At 48.6% G+C, this 25,511-nt stretch overlaps 1 protein-coding gene across 2 annotated transcripts in view; it reads left to right on the top strand.

Moving 5' to 3' along the window:
• ABCC1 (ATP binding cassette subfamily C member 1 (ABCC1 blood group)) overlaps window positions 1-25,511 on the top strand; it is a 2,255,476-nt gene that overhangs the window by 777,830 nt on the left and 1,452,135 nt on the right. For both annotated transcript variants that reach the window (XM_069647115.1, XM_069647114.1), the window contains exon 13: window positions 272-418. In XM_069647115.1, coding sequence (XP_069503216.1) covers window positions 272-418 — 147 coding nt within the window. The remainder of the gene's footprint in view (window positions 1-271; window positions 419-25,511) is intronic.

Here is a 25,511-nt window from a genome sequence, read left to right as displayed (position 1 = left end):
GCAAGTTTACTGGTGATGTAATTTTATATTCAGACTGTCTAGAACACTGCTACATCGGCTGCTTACAGTCTCAATCAAATATTTACCTTAAACTGTCCCTTTGATGTTCCTGCATGTGTGTCCTGTTCCATTGTTGGTTTCACTCCAATGTCTAGGAATAATAAGTGTTTACGGACGAAGCATTATGTATTTATTCCTAAAACTCGCTCAGTGAACTGGTAATTGGCTTATTGAAATGTTACTAGGTTACATAAACCTGCTTTCTTTTTAGGTTGCTTTGTCAACATTTGCAGTGTATGTACTGATCGATGAAAAGAATGTCCTTGATGCAGAAAAGGCATTTGTGTCATTGGCCTTATTCAATATTCTACGATTTCCATTGAACATGTTGCCAATGGTCATCAGCAGCATGGTTCAGGTAAGTTTGGGGAAGTGGCTGAATACTATTGTATTAGACTGGGCTAAATGATTACAAAATATCCTGTCTGTTTTGCCATCATTGGATCTTCAATAATGTTCCTAAACCCCAACTAGGTCCATCTGTGGGCAGGATGTCAACACTTATTCTCAAAACAATTTTTAATTTTACTTTAACTCCTTTCCAAATTAAGAATCACTCTGTTTGGTCTTTTGTGTATATAGATTTTCTCCTGCTAATGAAAATGGACACATTTTGGCAATATTGAATCGGCCTTTTATACTAAAAAAAAGCTTCCTGAGCTTTCTATATAGGATGAAATAGTCACTATTTAGCTAATGGTACTTTGAATGTGTCTGCTTTATTTGAGGTTGTTGGAACATACCTCAGTCCTAGTCTGAAATTGTGCATGCTGCAAACACAAATAAAAAATTGTTGGAAAATCACATCAGCCAGATATTCAGTTTTTATGAAATTGTTTATACTGCACACACACGTATAGTGATGTGGGGGTGCAAACAAATATTCAGTAGACAGAACAATACACATTCCGACATCCTCAAACTGCAGAGGGGCAAGCAAACATAAAATATTACACAAAAATAAACCACAATCCAAGACACAAAATTAAAAATATTTGAATGCCCAAAAGATATGGATGCTTCATAGATGCAAAGTATTTATAGAGGATTAACCAATTCAAGATTGATCTACAAAAGTAAACAAAATGATGTGAAAATGTCATGAAATGCAAAAACAAAACCATTCATGTGCCTAAACAAAAATCTCATGAATACACTATACATGTTATTACCAAACATGGACATTCAGATAAACAAAGCACAATAAAAGAAGACTCGCACGCTACAGTATTAACACAGCTATGCATCATAAACTTCAGAGTCCCAAACAGACATTAACTGATTTCAAAATGAAAGAAAATGAAACTTAAGACACAAGTTTAAAACATTTTGTATGCCCAGTAAATTAATGGGCACTCTGTAGATGTACTGTACTTGCAGAGGTTTTGCAGAACTGAGAATCTGTAAAAGGCAAAAGAATTGACGCACTCCATGAAACATACAAAAATAACAACCATTACCATTCATAACCCAAAATCCTATGCAAGCGAGTAACCCATAAATCACATTGCTTTACTTTGGGTACATGTTACTTCCAGACATGGACACAAAGCGAATAAGCACCCGCCACACTGCGCAGGAATTCATAGTCCCACTTTCATACTTTTCTGCAGACTCCATCCAACCAATCACGTCTTTATTTTTTTCTTTTTTACGAAATAGTGCCAAGCAAACTATCATGATTGATCATGCTTAGAACAACACACCTCTAACAAGCTGTACAAACTAAAACCCTCCAACTTTCTTTTGCAAACAAGAAATATGCTTATTTTGGACTAAACAGACTGCTCGAGTACTTGAAAAATTGCTGATACCTTGATCTAGCAATAAAGGCTCAAATCTACATAGGCATCGTTTGTATTCAAATCACGAAACCAAAATAACAAATTAAATTAACTAATATTACATGTGAAGAATGGACCAAATATTAAACTGCTAAAACAAATGTGTATTAATACTAACTTTACATATCGTTAACATATGAAATTCTACTATGTTTATCTATAACCTAATGGTACAAACCGGTTAATCTGTTTGTAATCCATTAACGAGAAGATGCAGTTTACATGCAGAATCGGATATTATGCATCAAATTCACTTCCTGCGGTCATCTTGGATCAAACTCATCTCCAGCTGAAGGCCATAAAAGGCTCACCTGGGAACACCAATTGGGAAGAAATCTCCTCATCCTAGCAACACCAGGGACACACAAGCGTCCCATTTAAAGTCGAAACAGTAAAGGGTGAATACCAGCTGTTGACCATCCTCTTAGTCTAGGAGCCTTTGCTTTTGCCTTTCTCACTGTTGCCACCTAGGAGTACCCCAAGCTTCCTAATTACTGTTTTGTTTCTCCACACTGTGCTACTTACCTATAATGTATTCACTCCTGCTCCTCTTACTCAACTCTCCAACTATTATCAAACTCGCAGCTCGAAACTCCCCCTACTCCAACTCTCTTCCACCTCCCAACAAAGCAAGCCAACAAGCTAACTATACCTCCTCTGAAACCTATTCACTTCGCCTCTTTCTCAGAGACTCAACTTCTCTACTCTTCCTTACCTTATCAACTGAAAATTGCATTCTTGAATGCTCAGTCTGTATGCAACTAAACTTCCTTTATCATAGACTACTTTCACTCCAGCTGTCCTCCCCTAGAGCTTTTTGCTATCACTGAAACCTGGATTTCTCCATTTGACACTGCTACTCTGGCTGCCCTACACAACTCCAAACTATCCTTCATTCTCTCTCCTCGACTGACTAGCAGAGGTGGAGGTGTCAGACACCTACTCTCCTCCCGCCACAATGCCTCACAACTCTCCATTGCCGCATCCTCTCTTACCTCTTTTGAATTCACCATCTCTACTATTGCTCTGCCTCCCCACTCACATCTCTATATCGCCCTCCTGGTCCCACTGGACCATTCTTTGCTGATCTTGGTCAACTCCTTGATTCCCTTTCCATTAAAAATCCTCATTCTCTTGGGTGACTTTAACCTTCCCTTTACAACCACTTCCCCCGAAATCTAAACTTCAGTCTTTTTTTTAGTCACCACTCTATCTTTAACCTACCTACCCACACAGGAGGCAACTATGTGGCTCGCTTATTCATCACCACCTCGCTCAGCCACTAACATTACTGGCACACCATCCATATCTGATCACTGAGTTGTTTTCACCATCTCCTTTCCACCCTCTGACCTTTCCTCACCACTTGCTTCACCTATTACTAAAGACATGTAAACCTTCTGCCATTCCCCCTTTCTCTTTCCTACTGTTCCCACGCTCTTCCTTCACACCCAATGCCTCCTCCACCACCACGGTCTTCTCCAACTTCTAATCTCTACGGTAGGACTAATTCTCCTTTCACTTACCACTGCTTAATTTCCGCTCTAAGTCTCAGCACGCTCAATCATGGGTCACACCATTCCTACATTCTCTCCCCACAGATGTGTTGGCTGGCTGCTGCTCAAATTGAGGCATACCCACTCTCATCTGGACCTGCAACTCTACTTCTCTGCCCTGAAATCCCTCAAGTCCACTCTTTCGAAAGAAAAAGGGAAATTCTAACTTGCCCCCATTGACTCTCAATCCGACTATCCTTGCCATCTACAGGGCACCCTAAACTCACTTTTCACTCATCCTAAGTCCATCAACTCCATTCTCACAGCTAATGACCTAACTGAAAACTTCACTGCAAGCATTTCCCAAATTAGAGAGACACTCCCGATGTTCCTCATACTCCCATGTCCTACATTTTACACTCCACCATCATCCTCTGGATCCAGCTCCCACTTTATTCATACTAATACTGACAAAGTCCTATCTCTACTGATAAAGCCCGATCAGACCCTCTTGCTTCTCAGCTAGTCAAGCTTATTGTCCCTTTAGTCGCCTCCCACCTTGCTGAACTCTTCAACCTGTCCTTCGGCTCCGCTTGCATTCCCTCCGTTTTTAAAACCGCCACGGTCATCTTGCTCCTAAAAAAGCAAGGGGCTGACCCGAACTTACCCGATAACTTTCACCATATGGCTCTCCTTCCGCACTACTCAAAAGTGCTTGCAAGGGTTTTGTTCAACAGTCTTAACAATTACTTAGACATCCACAACCATCGAGACCCCCTACAAGCAGGTTTCCGCTCCCGTCACTCTACGGAAACTGCTCTTATGAATGTGCCCAACTTTGCCTCTGTTAAGCACTCCAACCTATCCTCTGTCCTAAATATCCTTGACCTGTCTGCTGCCTGTGACACAGTGGATTACTCTGATCTCCTTAATACTTTTTCTTCTTGGGATTCCTGATCAAGCCCTTGCCTGGATTAAATCCTACCTTGCCAATTCTGCTCCCTGGAGCAACACCTCTCACCTCGCTCCTTTAACTGCCAGTGTTCCACATGCATCTGTCCTGGGTCCGCTCCTCTTTACACTCTACACCTCTGCTCTGTGGGCACAAATTTCCTCCTTTGGGTTCTCCTACCAGCTCTTCGCAGATAACACCCACATTCTCTTTTCCTGACCTCTCCTCTGATCTCACTATCAAAATGTTCAACTATCTCTACCATTAAATATTGGATGGCTTTGCACTCTGTTAAACTCAAACCAATGCCAGGGTTCTCTTCTTCCCTACCGAAATCTAACTCCTCTCCTCACTTCCTTGTGCTTACCGTCGCCTCTCCTTCCTCCCTTGTGCTTCCCCTCCTCTCCTCTCCTTTCTTGTGCTTCCCCTTGCCTCCTCTCTACAAGCCTTCTTGTAATCTCTGCTCTACCTCCTCGACTACCATTGTGGCACCTCGCCCTTCTTGTGCTTCCCCTCGCTTCATCTCTTTTCTTGCTCCACTTGCATTGAATTTTCTTCCTCCCGGACAAATCCGAGAAACGGTCCACATGGATTTGTTCAAAAACAAACTACCCTACCTCCTCGCCTCTGAGTTACCCTCTTAACCTACCTCTTACCTGCCTTGTAGCTAACATGTTCCCTTGCCTTTAAGGCCTCTGTCCCTCACTTTCTCTGCCTCCACTATAGCACTTGATCCATCATGGTCACATCCCTAGTACAGATGGCCATTTCGCTCAACTGCACTTAAAAATGTCTGTTGTACCTACGACCCCATGAAGCGTTAATTCGCATATCCCACCTTGGCAACTGCAGCCCTGGGTTCCACTAACACCCGGGAGTCAGTTGTTACTCTGCGACATGGCAGTGCAGTACTGGCAGTGAAGTGCCAAACACGAAGAGGCACGCTCACACTCTGGGGTTGCTGTGGAGGCTGGGGCCCGATGCTGGTGCCCGTGCACAGCACTTACTGTCCCGCTGAGCCATAGGAAGTGGAAGTGGGTGTTTCCTCCGCAGGTAGCTCTGTCCTCGGCGCCCCGGCTCTCTGGTGACACATTGCAGCTTCAAAGCCTCTAAACGTGGGCTCTGGGCTGAAGGTAGATTGTGAGCCAATGCCAGAACCCCCCCCACCCCCATTTGCGGACGGGGCTGTAAGTAATCAGGAGGACCCCGGCACACTGTTTGATCCAACTGAGGCCGTGCATCACCTCTGCGATAGGAGTAGTGGGGCAGCGGCGAGTGGAATGGCCACCTTGTTGCGTCCCTCTGCAGGCTGGGTCAGTGGTCAGCGGACTTCCCAAGACATTGGAAGCCTAAGGAGTACGGCAAGCCACAGCGGGAGTGACATTGAGTGACTGCAGCAGAGTCTATGGCTGGACCCACTAGTGAGAACTTACCTGGAACAATGGGTGCATTTATTAGTTGAAAAAAGGTGGGCTGGGCATGCTGCTGGCAGGGCCCTCACTTTGGCTTTCATCATTGTGCAGTCCTGTACTAGGGTCATTCCCAGGTGGTCGAGATCTCCATATCTCTGCAAGTAAGCAGCACAGTGCTTCTGTTTGTTTCTCACTCTGAAGATCGCTGGTCGGCCTTGATATCTTGACCAGTCCCCATTGGGCTGTGCACCAGCGGAGACTAGATCCAGTTAAGAATGTCCAATCCCCAACCATGTCTAAGTAAGGGAACATCAAAGCATTGCTCACAATGCAGGATAACAAGGCCAAGGCTTCTCAAGCAGTACGAGCAGAGGTTCAACTTCCTTCACTGGAGGTGATTTCAGAGGAAACAATGATAACTAAACAGGATATCTTCAGCATGCTATCCTATGTTAAGCAAGAAATGACGCTAGAGATCAAAGCCTCCCGCAACAAGCTCTCGAAGTCCATTGCGGAAATTAACGTGCAGGCATTGGAATCCAGTGTAAATGACAAGGAAACCACAGTCTGCATGCCTGCTCATGATCAGGCAGAACTCCTGAATCGGGTGGTTGGTATCTAAGAGCAAATTGAATTGGTCTGGGTCAAACAGGAGGACCAGGAGAACAGGTCTCAGAGGAACAGCGTCAGGATCCGGCGCATCCCTCAAATGATACAAGATCAAGAACTTGGAGCTTATGTCCTGGATGTGTTCCGTTCCCTCCTGGGTCAATAGCCCTTCACATCATTGCTCCCTTCACCAGACAAAATTAGGTTGCCTGAGGGTGTTGTTAGTTATTGGCTTAGGTGGTTGATATGTTGGGTGTTGCTTCAGTACCCAACCAAAGCTGTGGGTTTTGGGTTCGAGGGGTCACTCTTACTGTCCTAAGAAATTTCCCCTCAATTTATGTTTAGCTGGTCTTTGGTCTTTCAATGGTTTTCGTATATGAAGGTTTACAGCTTTGTTCTTGGAAAGGGTTTTTCTTTTGAGTTTCATGAATGGGCACGTTCACAGGTTTTATTGTTTATGGACTCTCCTTATCTTTAATTGCTACTGGTGTGGCAGTGTTTACTTGAAGCACACTTGAATGGATCGCTAATGGTGGCCTCTGACCTCACCGATTTCCCTGAACGCACAGGGGCTTAACTCGCCTATTAAGCAGAGGGTGATATTGTGTAGGCTGTGCACCCTAGAAGCTACGTGGTCTTCCTCCAAGAAACTCACCTCCTGCCGGATGATTAACCACGGTTCCTGTAACAAATTCTACCCTATGACCTATTTTGGCAGTACTGGCCACAAGAAATGTGGAGTTTCCATAATGATCCGCAACGGTGCTCCGATTAACGTTGTGGATATATTGAGAGATGGGGAGGTTAGTTATCTTTTGCTTTCTGCTTCTTAAATGTTGGCCTTGATCTACGTTCCAAATGATAGGCACGACATCTTTTTGACCAATCTTTCTGGTATTCTGGCAGGTTTTGCTGAGGGGGAGATATTACTAGAGGGCGATTTTAATTTCATGGTGGACACAACTTTAGATAATTCATTAGCACCCCCTGCTAGTGTTGGGCAGTTCTTTCACCCAGGGGAGCGGGAATACACTTTTTACTCTGTGGTTCACAAGGGTTTCCCAAGGTTAGATATGGTCTTAGTGTCCAGTACTCTGGTCCCAGAAGTGACTGGGAAAGAAATTCTGCCCAAAACCCTCTTTAATCACGCCCAAGTTAAATTAACTATCGATCCTAGCATTACAACCCCCCACCCCCTGCTTCAACCCCCCAACCAATAACATCCCCCCCCCCAGGAGAATTCATGAGGACATAGCCATGAGGACCCACATAGAGGAATCCCTGGCCAACTACTTCTGGAAAAACAATAAGGGGGATCTGGGATTCCGATTAGTATGGGACGCTGGGAAGACAGTGATAAGGGGACATATAATTGAGCAAACAGCGGCCCTTAGGAGTGTTAGGCGTGTTAAAATGACCCGTCTTTCCCTATTGGAAGGGAAGTCAGGGAGAAAGAAAGTGAGCCTGCACAAAAGGATCCCGTCTTTCATTACGAGACCTCCGGGTGGCAAAGTAGGCATTGGAAGCTCATTTAGCGGAAAAAGCTGCCCATTCTATCTCACGAAGCGGCAGTAAGGCTAATGAACATTTAGCCACTGTAATAGGACTCGCAAACTTAGGTATGGTTTTGTTTTCCTGCCCCTAAAATTGCAGTGGATAGTTATTCTTTTTTTTTTTTAAACTTTATTTTTGCATTTTAGTAAAACATGTGTACCAACAAGCCCGAACAGTGGGCTACTAACATACCGCCATTGCCCCCCCACCCCCCGACAGCCCCATTACACTACAAGCTTCTATTGCTTTTTATTTACTCAGGTGAAGTCTGTGGTGGCTGATCAGGTGGCTCGGTTGGCACAGTGCTGGAGAGGAGGTGAGAGATGTACGGGCTCCAAATATCTGGGGGTCTCGCGTGGTGGGGTAGTGTCTTTATGAATTCCGTTTCTGTTTCTTGGCAATATATGATGTCTCTCCGCCAGTTCGCTAGTGTGGGGGGTGTACTACGTCCCCACGCCATGGCCACTCTCCTACATGCCAGTACCAATAGCATGCTTGCCAGTTTTCTAACGTGCGAGGACAGGGGTCTTGTTAGTCCTAGGAGTGCCACTAGTGGGGAGTGCCCCCCCCTCTCGCCAATTATTGCGTCAGTTTCATCGAGCACATCTCCAGAATTTGGTCATTGTTGGGCAACTCCACGCCAGGTACAAAAAGTCAGCATCAGGGGACCCACATCTGTCGCAAGATGGGTTTGACCAGAGGTGATGTCTGTTTCTCTTTTTGGGGGTATAATAGGTTTGGTGCAGAAAGTTGAACTGGATTGGTTTGAAGCGGGAGTTAAGTGCCACTTTTTGAGTCTGTTGTAAGATATAGTCCCAGTCTTCATCTAGAATGGGTGTTTGTAACGCGGTTTCCCATCTTGCTTTCGTTTTGGGGTTCGATGGTAGAGTGTCCATAAGCAGGGCTTTGTAGATAGATGACACCAATTTGCCCTCCCCTTGTGCCTTAATGACTCCGTGCAGCAGCTGCCAGGTGGGTGGTTGTTGTGGGAACGATGGTATGAGGGCCTGAAAGGTGTACCGCACTCTGAAGTACATATAGATATCAAGGGAGGAGGTGCTACCTTTCTCCTTCGCTTGCTGCAGTGTTATGAAGGTGTCTTGTATGAAAAGGTCACCTAGTGTATTTATTTTGCACTTATCCACCCAGTTCAGATACACTTTCTCAGCGGTCAGTGGGATCCCAGGGATGAATTTAATGGGTAGTAGAGGAGAGTATCTAAACTGTATCTTGTACTTGTGGGTCATTTTCCGCCATATTGTGTAAGTAGTTTGCACTATGTTCAGTGTCGTGTGTGGCACAGCCCGTTTGCTGATGATCATGGCCCTTAGCAGGTTGGGTGAGGCCAGTGCCCGTTCGACCTGTACGTGTGGTCTTACGAACTGGGGCTTATGCCAGTGACTGAGGAACTGGGTCTGTGCTGCCCAGTACCGTTCTAAATCGGGTAGAGCTAGGCCACCCTTAGTGACAGGGAGTACGAGGGACGAGTATGCCACCCTTGTGGGTTTGCCCGACCAAATGAGGTCTAGAACTAGACTTCTCAGACTACCCAGGAAGCGCAGAGACAACAGGATGGGGATGTTGGAGAATAGATACAGGAGTTTGGGGAGAATTACCATTTTACCAGTGAGGCTCTTCCCCAGAGGGTGAGTGGTAGAGTTTTCCACCTGTTGACCTTACCTCTTAGTGATTTCAGTGTGTTTTCGTAATTGTCTTTGAATATGTCGTGGTGGTTCAGGGACATTCGGATTCCTAGGTATCGGACGTGGGCTTTCTCCCAATGGAAGTTGAAATCGTCTTGAACTATATTGGTCTTTGTGTTTAAGGGAAACACGATTGATTTAGATTGATTTTCAACCCGGATACCAGCCCAAACTTTATTATTTCTCGCATGATCGGGTTAAGGTTTTCGCTGGGGTTTTGCATGTACAGGACTGTCGTCGGCATAAAGGGATATTATCAGACGGTGAGGTCCTATTTTGCGCCCTCTCTGAATTTGGCATTCCCTGAGGCCTGTTGTTAAGGGCTCCATCACAACGGCGAATATCATGGTGGATAGTGGGCATCACTGCCTGGTGCTGCGTTGGAGATTAATATATGCTGAGCGAGTCGACCCAAGAGTGATTGCTGATAGGGGCTGATTGTAGAGAAGTGAAACCAGCTTAATAAACTGTTTCCCAAGTCCGAGCTGTTGCAGCACGGCAAACAAAAAGGGCCACTCGACTGGAGTCGAATGTCTTTTTGGCATCCAGCAACACCGCCACCGCCTGCTGTTCGGGGTCGAGGGCTGCCAGAACCCCGAACATTCTACGTATCCCGAATGTGGTGTTTCGGCCAGGTACAAATCCTGCCTGGTCAGCGAGTACCAGTGCAGGCATTAGCGGGAGAAGTCTGTTAGCGAGGATCTTTGCCAGGATTTTGTTGTCGAGATTAATTAGTGATATGGGGCGGTAAGATTTACAATCGTCGGGTGGTTTGTCTTTTTTGTGTAGCAGTATTACGTTGGCTTCTCTTAATGTCTGTGGGAGAATGTCAGATTCGATCGCTTCTTCAAAGACATTTAGCAGAAGAGGGGCTATGAGAGGGGTGAAGTGTTTATAAAACTCACCAGTTAACCCATCAGGCCCTGGGGCTTTGGATGGCGGTAGACTTTTAATGGCTTCTTGGATCTCATCTAGAGTTATGGGATAGTTTAGCGGCTCACAGAGTTCCCTCTCCACCCAGTACAGTTCTGTGTCGTTGCGGTAGTTCCGGATTGTCTCGGTCTCCGCCGGGCACTCGGCGCTGTATAGCTTTTGGTAGAATGCCCTGAATACTTGGACTATGTCTTCTTCTTTGTGCAGCATATTTCCCTGCGGTGTTAGGATACTGTCCATCCTTGTTGGGCTCCTGTCTGCAGCTATAAGACGAGCAAGAAGGGCCCCAGGCTTCAGGCCTTCGCCATATTGTCTAATTCTATGATTGTGGCCTAGAAATTTTAACTCCCGTTCAGCTAGGTTTCTGAAGTTGAGAAGTTCTTCTTTCAACATTGCCTGGGTGTGGTCTGAATTGTGAGCGGCTTGCTGCTTTTCCAGTTCCTTCAGGTGTGTTTCGCTGGTCCCTAAATCACGTCTGATAAGTTTCAGGATTCAGTTTTCTTAGCACTCCGGCAGAGTTGAGGGTGCCATGGTTGATTTCAAGAAAGGTGCTGATTTCCTCGCTTAGTTCAGTGGCAAATATTTGATCTGCTAGAGATCTGGGTTTGAAACGCCATTGGGGGGGTGGCGTGGTCTGTTAGTCGGCAAGCAGCATTCGTGGCGTGGTCCAAGAAGGTTTTGGGGGAGTATTTGGCAGCTGCCCCATTGCCAGTTGCTGTGTGCGGAGACTAGCAGATAATCAATGTGGGAGTTTGTATTATGTACACTTGAGTGGTATGTGTAGTCTCTGGCTTCCCAATTCTGGATCCTCTATATATCTGTTAGGTCAGATGCTTTGCAGATCTCCTTCACTTGCAGGCTGGCCTTGGACGGGTGCACGGCTGTTGGCTGTGATTTTATCTTTCTGTGGGTCGAGATGAGTATTCAGGTCACCTCCCCAGATTATGGTAGCGTTTCGCACTTGCGCAAGGCGGGACAGCACCCAGTCAAAGTTGTTTGCACCGTCTGTGTTGGCAGCGTAGGAGTTGACAAAAACCACCTCCTCTCCCTCCACCATGCCCTGAACCAAAAGAGACCTTCCATCGTTCTCTTTCCGTTTTGATCATGCGAAACCCCAGCGAAGTGTGAAGAAGTATTGCGACTCCCCTGGCATAGGATGAATATGAAGAGAAGTAGCGCTGGCATCCCAAGCTGCGGGCCCACAGGTGTTCGTTTTGAGGTAAGAGGTGGGTTTCTTGAATCATTGCCACCTCGCTCTTGTGACGTCTGAGTAATTGCAGGATCTTTCGTGTTTTGGCCGGGATGTTGCCCCCTCTAATGTTCCAGGTTGCTACTTTGAATTGGAACGATGGTGTTTTCTATGGAGCCCATTTGTGGAAAAAGCGGTGGGTCACCCCTCGGCAGTGTCCCGACATTTGGGGTGGCTGGATTGCATGGGAGCTGCATCAGGCGGGAGGGCGTGCGAAGGGCGGCGGCGGGGCCCGGGACGAGGCCTGCGGTTAGGCGATGGCGCATGGTGTGCGTTTCGTACAACAATAAAACAATTTTCCTTACACGGACAACCCCCAACTCTTCCGTTTGGAACCCTGCCAAATAGAACCCCACGGCGTGCTGTGTATGGGGCGCAGGTGGCCTTCTGAAGCTTAGTCCCCAACCTCCCGTTTGTGAAGATTATCCTGATGGCTTGTTTCATTCTTGCTTTGGATCAGTGACACGGGTGTTCATCAAGGCGGGACTCTCCCCGCTCTTTCTGTTTGTGGCTCCGGACATTGGGTTTGCGGATTTATATCCCTGCCGGTCGAGGAACAGTGTGGCTTCATCTGGGGAGTTGAAGAAGTGGGTATTTCCCTCAAGTTGAATGCAAAGCCTCGCCGGGAAGAGCATTGAGTACATGATTTGGTTGGCGCGCAATCTGTGTTTAACATAGGTGAACGATCTCCTTTGGGCTTGGACTGACAGCGAGGAGTCCGGGTAAAACTGGATGTCGTCCTCATCGAAGTGTAGTTTGCCCTTTTCTCTTGCCATTCTCAGGATCGCGTCCCTGTCCTTGTAGCATAAGTGCTTGTCGATGATCGGGCGGGCAGGAGCTCCCGGAGCAGGTCTTGTTGCAGGGCTTCTGTGGGCTCTTTCCACTACGAATATTTGCGACAGAACTGTGAGACCAAATAGCTCAGTGCATAGTTTTTCGATGTGCTCCTCCATTCTGTTTGGTAGTTGGTGTTCTCTGACTCCGACTATCCTTATGTTATTTCGTCTGGAGCGGCCTTCCAAGTCCTCATTTTTGGCTAGCACGGTTTTCATTTGGCCCTCAAGCGTGGAGACTCGGGAGGTGAGTGCTGATGTGCCGTTGTCCAGATCTGACACTCTGTTTGGAGTCGAGCCTATCACTGTGTTTGTCGAGACGGTGCTGCAACAGGTCCACCTTGGACGAGAGCGAGTCTATCTTGCTGTCCAGGCCACCTATCCCAGCTTTTAGTTCCATCAGGATTTCCCTAATGTCCATTTGTTGCAGCAGCTCTACCTCCGATGGATTATTCGGGGATTTGAGGCGGTGTTCCGGTCTGGGCGTTTTGGGTGCTGGGCCCGCGTCAAAATTGAGTCTTTTCTGGGACTTGTCAGGCTTCCCCATCTTGATCTTGGCGGGTGTATGGGCGCAGTTCGGTAGGTAGTCCCGTGCTGAGGACGGCGGTGTCGGAGCGTCCGATTTTTGAGTTTGAGTTTTAGAGAAGGCGCTGTCGAGGCGTGCACGAATGGAGGGTCATAGTGCAGTCGTGCCGGGATTTAGAGTCTCCCTCTTCGCCTCAAGTTCAGATTTAGCCGCTGTGTGCCGCGCAAGGGGCTGAGACCCAGCCGTGCGGAAAGTCGTTATGGGCTGAGATGGCGGGGGTGCCGTAGAACGACCCTTTCTTGCTGGCGTAGCATAGTCTTGTCGTCCCGCTTGTTTTGTGTGCTTCTGTGTGCCTATGCGCACCTCCCGCCTCTCACCTGCGGCTGTTCACTCCGACACCGTCCTTCTGCTGGCTGTGAGCCGTGAAGCTGCTCTGCAGGGCCGGTGCCCCTGTCCCGAGCGATTCTTGCGGTGCTGCTCTCTGCTGTTGCGGTCACGGTAGGTCTCACAGGTGACTCCTGTCTGTCTACAGAGGATTGTGGCAAGACGGGCCGGTGTTCCAGGGGCCCACGCGGTTCGCTGTTGTGCGGCCCGCACCTCGCAGTGGGTTACTCGCGGAAGGCGAGACCGATTCTCTCCGGATTTTCGGCAGGGATGAGGTGCTGCGCTAGGGTAGTGTATTTCTTGCGAATTTAAAGATTTCGCCTCAGGATTGCCGCGATTAAACAGGATTCATACGGGAGGTAGCCGAGAGTTTACAGGGGAGCCGCCATCTTGGTCGGCCCTCTAGCACCCTCCAGTGGATAGTTTTTCAATCTGAGTGTCTGTCGTCTTGTCCAATTGTTCATCTTGGGTCACCTCTCTGCCTCGTCTGCTTGCACCCTGCCCTGTTCCTTCCCTAGTGTTCTCCCCTTCCTCCACTTCCTCTTCTCTACTCTCACCACCTACTCTATGGTGCTCTCTCTCCTATTTTCTCTAACTGCTTCTCTATCGACTATCCTGCTCTCCTCACTAAATCTAGTAGGAAGAAGTTTAAAAAGGACATCCTGGCCTCCAACCCAGGCCTCCCTATCGCTGACACCTATACCAGTGCCGCTTCCAGTCAAACCTTCACTGACATCCTCTTTGTCGTTCCCTCACCAGACCTATGGTCCCTACATATGGTCTGAGCTCCCTCCTTTCTCTTCTTCTCCCGTTAATGGTGGCACTGGGTGGGAGGCCCTCCTGGCCTCCTTTCACTCCTCCAAGGTCCGCATTAATATTTATGTGAATGGCACCATCTTGGTCCAAGGCCCTCAGGCCAACCTTCTCCTCCTCTATAGATGCTTCCTGAGCCTCTTCAATTTCCTTTCTTCCCCTTCTGTCTCCTCCTTGGCTACCTTGCCCTCTCCTCCTTCCCTTTCTGCCCCCCCTCGGGCGTCTTCTACACCTCCGCAGGGCGGACCTCTGATTTGTACCCCTCCCCGGAAGTCTTTCAAGGACGGCAACCTTCTCCATATTGCCACTCTTACTTCTCGTTCAGCTGTCACACTCCTCTGACATCTGTCACCTTCTGGAGGAACTTGACCTCGATGTCCTTGGTCTCACCGAGACATGGTTCACGGCCAGCTCTGTCACAAGCTTTGACACTCTCCTCCCTGATGGCTACAAGATCCTCTCTACGCCCAGGTCACTGAGTGGATTCCTGCCTGTCATTCCTACGCAGGCCTACTCCTCTTTTGAATGCCTCGTCTGCAGGCTCTGTCTCTCTCCCCTAGCCATTCCCTTATCATGGCTACTATCTATCGGCCACCTGGTCAGATCTCCTCCTTCCTCTCTGAGTGGTCGGACCTCTCCTCTTCCCTCCTGGTCTCGACCACTCAACTCCTCTTTCTTGGAGACTTCCTGCCCTTCCTCTGGACATTTTCGCGACCTTTGCAACTCTCTCTCTCTCTCTCTCCATTCTCCCCTCTGGCCCAACTCGCTCTACAGGGCATAGTCTGGATGTTCTGATCTACTCAGACCTTCCCCTTTCTATCCCTCTCACCACTCCTCTCTCCTGGAGTGATCACTTTCTCCTTTCCTTCCAGCTCACCCTCTCTACCCCTCCGGCCAAGCCAACTCCATCACTGCCACCCACCTTCTTGTTCATCTGACCCATGAAGCGTGTGTCATTTGAGGCTTTTTCCACCACTTTCCATCTCCCCCCCTCCCCTCCCACCCCTTCCACTTGGCTGACTCACACCCTGATACAGCCCTTTCCATGCTCTACTCTGCTATATCTGATACTCTCGATGTTCTTGCGCCTGTCATGAGGATCCGTCTGAAGCCGAAAGCCAAGTGCAATTCCTGGTACGACTCGGACATCGTCACCCTTAAACACAAGTGCAGGGTGACTGAGAGGAAATGGCATGCTTCATGTTCATCCTCTGACAAACTGGCCTGCCGTCTGCTCCGAAGGCAATACAGGCTCTCTGTTCGCACTAAGAGAGCTCACATCCAAGCCTGCGTCTTTGCAGCATCCAACAACTCGGCTGAACTCTTTAAAATCTGCAAGGAACTGGCCAATCCTGCCGCAGTCTCTACCTCTCCTGTCCCTTCCCAGGCCCTCTGCACGGCACTGGCTTCTCATTTCGTCTCTAAAACTCAGGACAACCTGTCCCCTCTCTTTCCCCCCCTCTCCTCCTCCTCTCTGCTCTTTCTCTGGCACCTCTTTGGCCACCTCTCCTCCCTCCTTCTCTGCCTTTCCCCTGTTCTCCCCAGATGAGGTTTCTAGACAAGTCTGATCTATCAAAGTCTCATCAAAACAGGTTCACCCCTGCTCCTCCAAAACCATCAAGGACCACATTGACTCCCTGGCTGATTTCTGAAACCACTCCTTCACCACTAGAGTCTTCCCCTCCCCCCTGAAGCACTCCCTTGTGCACCCTCTTCTTAAGAAACCCTCTGCCGGCCCTTCCTGCCCGGCTAACTATCGCCCAATCTCCATCACTCCTTTCCTGGGCAAACTCCTGGAAAGGCTGGCCATCTCCCAGCTCAATCTTCACACTAAATCTGTTGGTTGTCTCCATGACCATCAGTCTGGCTTCAGAGCTGCCAGAAGCACGGAAACTACTCTCCTGAACATCTGTGAAGACCTGCTCTCCAACCTTGATTCCAATACCCCCCTGTGTCCTCATCTTACTTGATCTCTCTTCTGGCTTTGGCACGGTCAACAATGCCATCCTTCTCAACCGTCTCTGTGATAACCTGGGGATCACCGGTCAGGCCCTGGCGTGGCTGACTTCTTTTCTCTCCGATCGACCCTCCCAGGTTCAACTCGGGTCCTTCCTCTCCTCCATCTCTATCTCTACCTGTGGTACTCCCCAGGGGTCTAACCTCTCTGCCTGGCTGTTCAACCAGTACCTGGTACTTCTTGGCCACCGAATTGCTGTGCTCTGTCCCAACTTCCAGTGCTATGCGGATGACGCTCAGGTCATTTTTAGGCTACCCTCAGCCACCTCTTCTCCCTCTCTCATCTGACTGTCCGCCATCCAGGAGTGGTGTGCCGCCAATTATCTCTGCCTTAATGCCAGTAAGACCAAGTCTCTCCTCATCGACACACACACACACACACACACACACACACACACACACACACACACACACACACACACACACACACACACACACACACACACACACACACACACACACACACACACACACACACACACACACACACACACACACACACACACACACACACACACACACACACACACACACACACACACACACACACACACACACACACACACACACACACACACACACACACACACACACACACACACACACACACACACCCCCCCCCCCCCCCCCTCCTTTCCTGTCACTCTCTGGCTGGCCTCTCTTGATACTCTCCCTGTTCCCACCTGTGAGGCTTAAAAAGCTCAGGGTCATCTTGGAGTCCACACTTTACTTCTCTCCTCATGTCTCGAAGAAGTCACACTACCAGCTGCACCTCCTCGGAGGTATTCTTACTTTCCTCTCCTTTGCCCAGAAGCTCACTGTCTCCAGAGCTCTGGTTTTCTCTAGGCTGGACTATTGCAACAGCCTCTTTCTAAATCTGCCTGCTTCTAATCTCTGCCCATTGCAACTCATCCAGAACCGGACTGCGAGACTTGTCCTTGGCCTCAAGCCCAGGGATCGTATCTCTCCAGGACTGAAATCTCTGCACTGGCTCCCTGTCGCTGCGAGGATTAAGTTCAAAACCCTCTGCATTGTCCACAAGGCCTCCTGGGGCCTCAATACCGTCAACTCTCTCTATCTAAAGATCTTCCTTCTCAAGCTCTTTGCTCATCCGCCTCCAACTCCCTCAGGGTCAGTCGCTTCTCCAAGCAACAAGTTGGTGGTAGATCTTTCTTCAGCTGGGCCTCCCTCTGGAACAGCCTCCCTGCCCCCCTGAAACTTGAGGAGAACCATCTCCGGTTCTGGAAGCACCGCAAGACCTTTCTCTTTGCTTCTGCTTTTTCTCCTCCTCTCCCCTACTGATTTCCGGGCTGATATTGAAACTGCACTGGTTTACCTAGCCACCCTCTGACCTCGGGCCCAGGCCCCTCCTCCACCAGTCACACTCTTGCACTGCCCTCCTGGCATCCCCCGCGCTTATGGACTGCTTTCTGTATCCCTACAGTCCCACTTCCAGCACTTGACACCTGATGCCTGCACTTACCCTTTACCCTGGCACTTGCCACCTGCTGGCCATACTCTACCATTGTACTATTGTTATTTATTTTATCTTCCCATGTACTGCACTGTCCCCTCCCCTTTGCCCCACCCACTTCCCCCTTCCCATGCACTTAGGCGATCTGAATGACACCTGGCCTAGTAGGATCGTTGTCTGTCTTCCCTCTGTTCCCCCTTCCTTGCTTAGTTACACCTTGAAACACTTGTGTATAGGCGCGTTATAAATGTCATATATCATGTAATATATCACAGCAGCCAAGCTGCGGAAGTTTGCATCCTGTCATGATGCCTACCTCCAAGGAGCCAGGTCCGACCCAGCAACCCCAGAGGCAGGCATCATTCCCCCCAGGGAAGTGCCAGCGGGCCCAAGCTGGGGCCCTTTGGACACAGTCCTGGCGCCTTAGGCGCCAGGATCATGTTGGACCCCTGTCCTGGCGCCTTAGGCGCCAGGCTCATAAAGCTAGACATGTGTTCAAGTGTTTTAATGTGCACTTACCTGATGCAGACCATGCTGCTACATCCAGGCCCTCTTGAGGCCTGAATGGAACTACTTTACCTGTGGGACTACTTTCCACCTGGGTGTGGTCGGGAAAGGATACATACCTGATCGGTGGAAGGATACATACCTGGAACTTCTTCCAAAGCTATTTAAACCACGCCCGATCAGCAACTCACGCTTCGCGTTGTTCTGCTCCTCGCAGCTGGACGCTCACCGTGTCAGCTCCTGCATCTGGACTTCAGCCACGCCTGTCAGCATCCTGGGTCGCCTGCAAAGGGAGATAAGAGGGAATTGGTGAGAAAGAAGACATTACCTGCTAAAGCTGCATCACGGAGACATCACACCGACGATCCTGAAAGGGAAGACATCATTTTAAAAGCATTTCGCCTCGATCGCTGCAGCGCTGCATTTCACTCACCTTTCCTGGGCACCTCCATCTTCAGCAGCGATCATCCGGATCCGCACCCACTTCCCAGAGCCTAGAGAGAAAGACAGGAAAACAAGGTGAGAGAAGGAAGGGAAATAGGAAAAGCTCAGTTTCCTTCTAAGACTTACCTGTTGGGTCATTCCCATTTCATTTCGGGTCCTGCCGCTTCCTGGCATTCCGGACCCCGGCCCCTATGGGGGGAAAAAAGACAAAGACATTGAATGAGCGAAAGCAAAGACATTACCTGAACGCTCATCCAGAACTTACCTGTCATTTACTGGAACTGCACGTTTCACTTCGGGTCGGCGCCATATCTCCGGCATTTCGAACCCCGGCCCCTAAGGGGAAAAAGACATAAGCATTAGCGCTTTGCTGCAATAAGACAATGAACATTATTATTAAGCTTCAACTTTTGAACTTGCAACAGAACTCTTACAGCGCCTCACCTGAATAGTCAAGCTTATTTTGAACTCCCATCAAACCTCAATCCAGTGAAGTAACTGGGTTTCAACGCGCCCCTGCATCAGAAGCAGGGTGGAGAACTCATCCTTCCAGACCCTAAGGTGAGACTTCACGGGGAATCGTGGAAGGGTATCGTGGAGGGTTGGAAGGGAGTGGGAGGCTTGAGCATTATTCCGTCAGTAGGTAATACTCCCTTTTCACGTACAGGGGAATATTCCTGCGAGCCAGAAAAGCCAGAGTAGAGGGGCCCTTCCTGTCCATCTTCAGAGTCCTGCGCTTCACCATTGAAGAAGCATCAGCACTCGAAGCCAGACCTGCGCCTCCGTGGGAATCAGGTGAGCGTGACACATCCTGCAACTACATTGGGGCCCGTGGAGACAGGTAGGAACATCAGATAATTAGAGACAGGGAAAGTGACAGGTCATAGAGTTCTTTCGCAGAGTGTCTGCTAAGCACCAGGGTGACCCAGCGCACTCTTGACACTTTGTTGCCCTAGCCGATGTCCCTAGGGTCAGTTTGAGACATATGGGTTGCTTCATAAGCTCAGATAACGGAGCAAGAGGTTGCACAAGCAATCCAAACTCTCCGGATGGGTAAGGTCCCGGGCACTGATGGGTTTTCAAACTCCTTTTGTAAAGTATTCACCCAGGCCCTGACTCCCCACCTCACCAAGTTGTTCATCTCTTTTCTGGACACGGGCAAAGTGACAGACGCGATGGCTGAGTCGGCTACTTCCCTTCTAATAAAGCCAGGTAAAGAGCCGGAAGATTGCACAGCCTATCGCCCCATTGCACTGCCGAACACAGTTGGTAAATTATATAGCAGGGTGCTCGTTACCAGGCAGAGCCATGTACTCCCACTGTTGGTCAGTAATGATCAGACAGGGTTTATCAAAAACAGGAGGGCACACAATAACATCAGGAGGGTGGATGATCTTATAGCTTTGGCTCCTAGTGCGCAGGACAAACCTTTGATCTAATCACTGGACGCTCATCGCGTTTTTGATGGTATGTCCTGGGAGTACCTAGGTATCCTGATATCAGCATATGGGTTTGGCCCAAACATCTCCAAGTATGTGACGGCAAACTTCCAGAGCCCTCTTTTCCAGAGTGAAGATAAATGACCAATGGTCGTCCCTCATTAATCTTGGGAAGGGCACTGGGCAACAATGGCGTTTGTCTTCCGTGGTATTTGCTTTACCCATGGAGCCTATGGCCCAGAGGTTTTGTTTGCACCCCCAGATCAGAGTTTGGGGTCATTAACCATAAAGTGGCATTATATGCTGATGTTCTATGCTTCCTCATGGACCCCCTCTCGTCTTTGCCAGAGCTAATGGCATTGCTGGGAGTATTTAGCTCAATTTTAGGTTTCTATATAAATCGCAACAAATCTATTGGATTAAACATAATTGAAGCGTCTGAGATCATAGACTCCCTGAGAGCTCGATTCCTGTTTTCCTGTGCTGATCGGGAGATTTTACCTGGGATTTCGTATTACGCTTAGGTATGAATCTCTGATGGCAGCTAATATTGCCCAGTTATGGAAGGAGGGTAAAGATTTGAAAATCAATTGGATTTACAGGAGATCTCCTGGCTAGGCGGGATCAGTGCTACTAAAATGACACTGCTCACCAAATTGCTTTGTCTTGCAGGCGCTTCTGCTCTGAGTTCTATGGTGGGATCTCTTAGATGTTCAAAAGGAAACTGGGAAGTTTACATGGATACATAAGCCCCCTCAGGTTCCACTTGGGTTATTCACAGGCCCTGGGAGGATTTAATGTTCCATCTATACAAAGGTATTTCTGAGCTGCCTAGCTGGTCCCTATGCTGGATTGGGCTTCTAAAGAGAGCACCCCAAAATGGAAGTTGATGGAACAATGTAGTTCGTCCTCCCAGCTCTCTCTGCCGTTCCTCCCAAAGGAGGCCAGACACTCCAACCCAGCTCTCCCGATAACCACGGATGTCCCCCTGTCACATTGGGATAACACTTGTGGCCAACGTGTGATTGGATCTGGTTTGGGGCATCTCTCCCTGGTTGTCCAGAACCCAGGCTTTACACCAAGTTTGAACGGTTCCATGTCACTTCATCGCGGGATGTTTTTCCGTGGGGTTTTTACCGCAGACTTTTTTATGAAAAAACTAATCGCATTTTTTATTTTTGTATTTTTGGGTGGGTGGGGGAATACCCCAACCCCTTCATTTTTTGTAATATTCCCGGCAAACATTTGGCAAAAAATCTGTGGTAAAACCTGCAAAAAAAATATCCCGCAATGAAAGGATATCATACTGTTTGGACAGGGCCTTTGTGAACTGGGAAACACTACGTGCTCTGAGATGTATTTATTTATTTAACATTTGTATGGCGCCTATGAAATAAAAAGTTTTTCCAGGTGCCACAAGACGAAGAGGGTTGGGGGTGGGAAAGAGGAGAAAAAACAATAACGGTCCTACTAGGCCTTGTGACATTCGGATCGTGCACGTGCAGTAAGTACAGGGGGAGGGGCAGGTCAGGGAGGAAGGGTTGGGATAAGGGAAAGGGGGGGCATGCAGAAGGGAGGGGGCACAGGGGCTAGACAAGTGCCTACGGGGAAGTGCAGGAGGGCAAGTGCCTGGAGAAAAAGGGTAAGGGTGAATTAGTGGGAGGACAGGGGTGGACCAGACTCTGGCTAGTCAGGGAAGGGTGCCCAAAGGCAAGTGCTGGTTATAAGGGTGCTGGGGTAGACTGATCGAGGAGGGCCTGACCCCTGTAAGTCTCATAAGGGACCAGGCAACCAGTCACAGTGGCAGGGGGCAATGGCAAGCGAGGGGAAAGGGATGGAGGAGGAGAAAAGGAAAGTCTTAAAAAGCTTCTGGAATGTAAGGAGAACTGGCTCAAGTCGAAGAGGAGGCAGGGAGGCCGTTCCAGAGGGAGGCTCCTGCTGAAGAAAGAGATCTACCCCCTACTCTCTGCTTGAAGAAACGTCTGATCTGTACATAGTTGGAGCTAGTGGACTGAAGCACTGTAGCAGGGAGGTATTTAGGGAGAGAAAGTTGGATGTAGCGAGGTCCCAGGCCCAAGAAAGCCTTGTGGTTAATGCATGCGGTCTTGAATTTGATCCTTGCAGCCACCGGTAGCCAGTGGAGAGATTTTAGGGCTGGAGAGATGCAGTCCTGGGCTTGAGGCCAAGGATAAGCCTTGCAGTCCTATTCTTGATTAGTTGTAGAGGGCGAAGGGAGAAAAGATTTAGATTGAGAAAGAGGCTGTTGCAGTAGTCTAGCCTGGAGTGGACCAGTGTTCTGGAGACATGGAGTTTCTGGGGGAAGGTGAGGAAGGGGAAAATGCCTCTGAGGAGGTGAAGCTGAAAGTGGGCCTTCTTGGAAAGGTCAGCAATATGAGGTGAGGCGAGAGAGAGAGAGGGGTCAAAGATGACACCCATGTTTTTTACCTCGAGAGAGGGTTCGCAAGGAGGATTTGATTTGATTGTTTATTTATATAGCGCCTATACACAATGTGTTTCAAAGCACTTCAAGAAGGGAGGGAACATAGGAAAATACAGTTACATTCAGTAAAAGTCCTTGAAAAAATACAGAATGTGAAAAATAACTATCGTAATAGGCCTGTCGACATTTCTGATAGTTCAAGTGCATAGAACAAGTAAGGCAAGAGGTAATGGAAAAGGAGAACAAAGCAAGCAGTAACATTACTATGTCTGACGACAATTGATGTAGTGCAGGAGGTATAGAAGAGGAGGGGTGGGAGGAGGGACGGGGGATATGAGTGGGGAGAAGGAGATAAACAAGGCACGCTACTGAGCAAATTTGTCAGTGACAAATTTAAAAAGAAGGGGTGGGGGAGGAGGGAGAAGAACAAGGGGAGGAGGGGAGACAGACAAGCTGCTATCAAAAAGTCAAGGGAACAGATGATAGGAGTAAGTGTTAAGAGGGGGAAGGCTGAGAGGAGGGAGAAATAAGTAGGAAGAGGAGTAGGAAGATAGAAGAAGAGGAGGGAATAATGGAGGTGGGAAAGGGGTAGAAGGCAGGTAAGAGGGGGCCAGGGGGGGTTACACAGAGCCAAAAAGGGGGGGAGCAAGGCAGGGTGGTGGCACACAGCCACTCACGGGGGGCATGGGGGGCACACAGGCACACAGAAACCCGTAGGTGTCTCACCCGCTGGTCATCACCTTTGGACCTAGTTCTTGGGAGTGGGCCAGTGCGGGAGGATCACCTGAATGAGGTGTCTTCGGGGAGTGGGACACTGGATGGTGAGACGCAGTATCCCCTTCCCTGTAACACCTTTTCCACATACTTAGGAACTGCCCCCGCCCCTTTCCTGACACAAACACTTTCTCACAGACCACTAGCGTGAGCGAAATTGGACTAACACCAGAGCCGTATACCTGACCTGTCCCAATACAATGTCAGGCAATTACTGATCATTACGCACACCTGACTTCCATCACACTTCCCCACATGAATAAAAGGCGGAGCACGAAAGCACACTCTGAGCAAGGCGAAGCACACAAGGAAGCAGCAGTTCCAAGATGGCAGTTTAATACAAGGAGAAAGATTGCAAGACCAGAGAGGGTTGCAAGGAGGGAAATGCCCCTGACCTTTTCAGACTGTTGTGAACCTTGGAAAATATGAAAACCGAAGACTGTGGATTAAAGCCGAAGAAACCTGCATTGTGTGTCGTTGGCACCCATGGTCTCCCATGCCGATAACCAAGGTGGGGAGGAACAGTTGCAGCCATGGTACTGTCCTTGGCTCTTACAACAAAGCAGTGCCATTAAAGACAGCACAGCCGGTGAGTTGGAGAGACTGTTACCAGACCAGCTGGTGGTAGTACCAAGGTTGCAAGCAGCAAGATTGTATAAAGAAATCTAAAGGGAACTGTGTGTGAAAAGTATGTAACGGGCGACACAAATATAATTGAAAACGAGACTGGAAACCAAAAAAAATACCGTAGACAGTGGTCCGATGCCACTTGGGTGCTCATTTGAAGGTCTCTGTTAGGTATCCAGCGGGTTGGCAACTATGAAAAGGAAAAGTGGAGAGCAAAGTGGTCCTGCAATGGGTCAAGCTAAACCCTGTGCACATTCGAAAGTCTTCGATAGTTTAATTCGAACTGAAATTGGTTCGAGCCTGGCTGAGGGAGACTAATTGTATAAGTGGAAGGATCTGGGCCCAGCTGAGTGGGATCCGGGGTGAACCATGAATCGCCTGAGAAAGAGTTTTCTCTTAACATTGTGAAAAGGGGGGATCTGAGCCCAGAAGAGGGTGATGCACAGTAACGATCATAATATAAAAGCGATCTGAGCCCGGCTGAGGGGATCCATGGTGAATAACAAGAATTGAGTACATATAAGAGGAAAGGAACTTTGTGTTTTGTTTTGGTACATCAGGCCCTCTGAATCAAGAGACTTTGAAGTAAAGAGACTTTAGTACAGAAGGCCCTGATGCTGGTAACAGAACTGTATCTTCCTGCCAAAGAAGTCATAGTAAACGCCTTGTCCTGTGCTGAAAACTTGGGGAAGGGAGGCTAACGGCCTGAACATCCCGCCATATCATTTTGTGAACACTTCTTTCTCCAGCATGGGGTCTGGCATGGATTCACATGCTCATGAATATTCCCCGTCGTCAGGCCGGGAATCCTCAGTAAAGAAAAAATCAGTATCAGTTTCGTTTCTGATCTGTCTTTCTTAGTAGTAACCAATCACTGACCTCTGGGTCATACTGCCCCCCGCCAATGACTGCCCTCTACCTAAGCCCCTCCCCTGGCAGCCATCCTCAGATTTTTACCGCACGTTCAAGTGTTGGGAGTCCTCGTGTTTTAGCTCTCAAGCTTTTACTGCGTTTTCGTGCTTTTTCAGGAGATTTTTCTCATTTTTTCGGTTAATCGAGCCTCAAGCTCCACCGTTTCTACTTCCTATAACGGGGACCCGTTTTGGAATTCTTCTACGCCCCTCAAGGGTGAAGTTTTCATCGAGTTACGCTTCATGGAGGATTCCAGAAGATCTGTGGCCTACCTCAACGGACATGGCCCAGGACAAGGGAAGCTCGATGCCGGATCCAAGCTGTTCAGGAGCTGCCCATGATGCGGATTGCAAAATGTTTTCAAGGAGGACGAGCATTCGAGATGTCTCTACTGCCTTCATGAGGACAAGACGCACGTGGAGAAGGACTGTGCGTTCTGCAAGAACCTGTTGGAACGGACCAAGCAAGATCGTCGTTCCCGCCTCGCCGCCTGGCTGGAGAAAGGCACAG

The sequence above is a fragment of the Ambystoma mexicanum genome, chromosome 2q (assembly GCF_040938575.1).
Source record: "Ambystoma mexicanum isolate Mex_15411 chromosome 2q, UKY_AmexF1_1, whole genome shotgun sequence".
In the NCBI taxonomy this organism is placed as follows: Eukaryota; Metazoa; Chordata; class Amphibia; order Caudata; family Ambystomatidae; genus Ambystoma; species Ambystoma mexicanum.
This window is presented reverse-complemented; position numbering and strand designations above follow the sequence as displayed.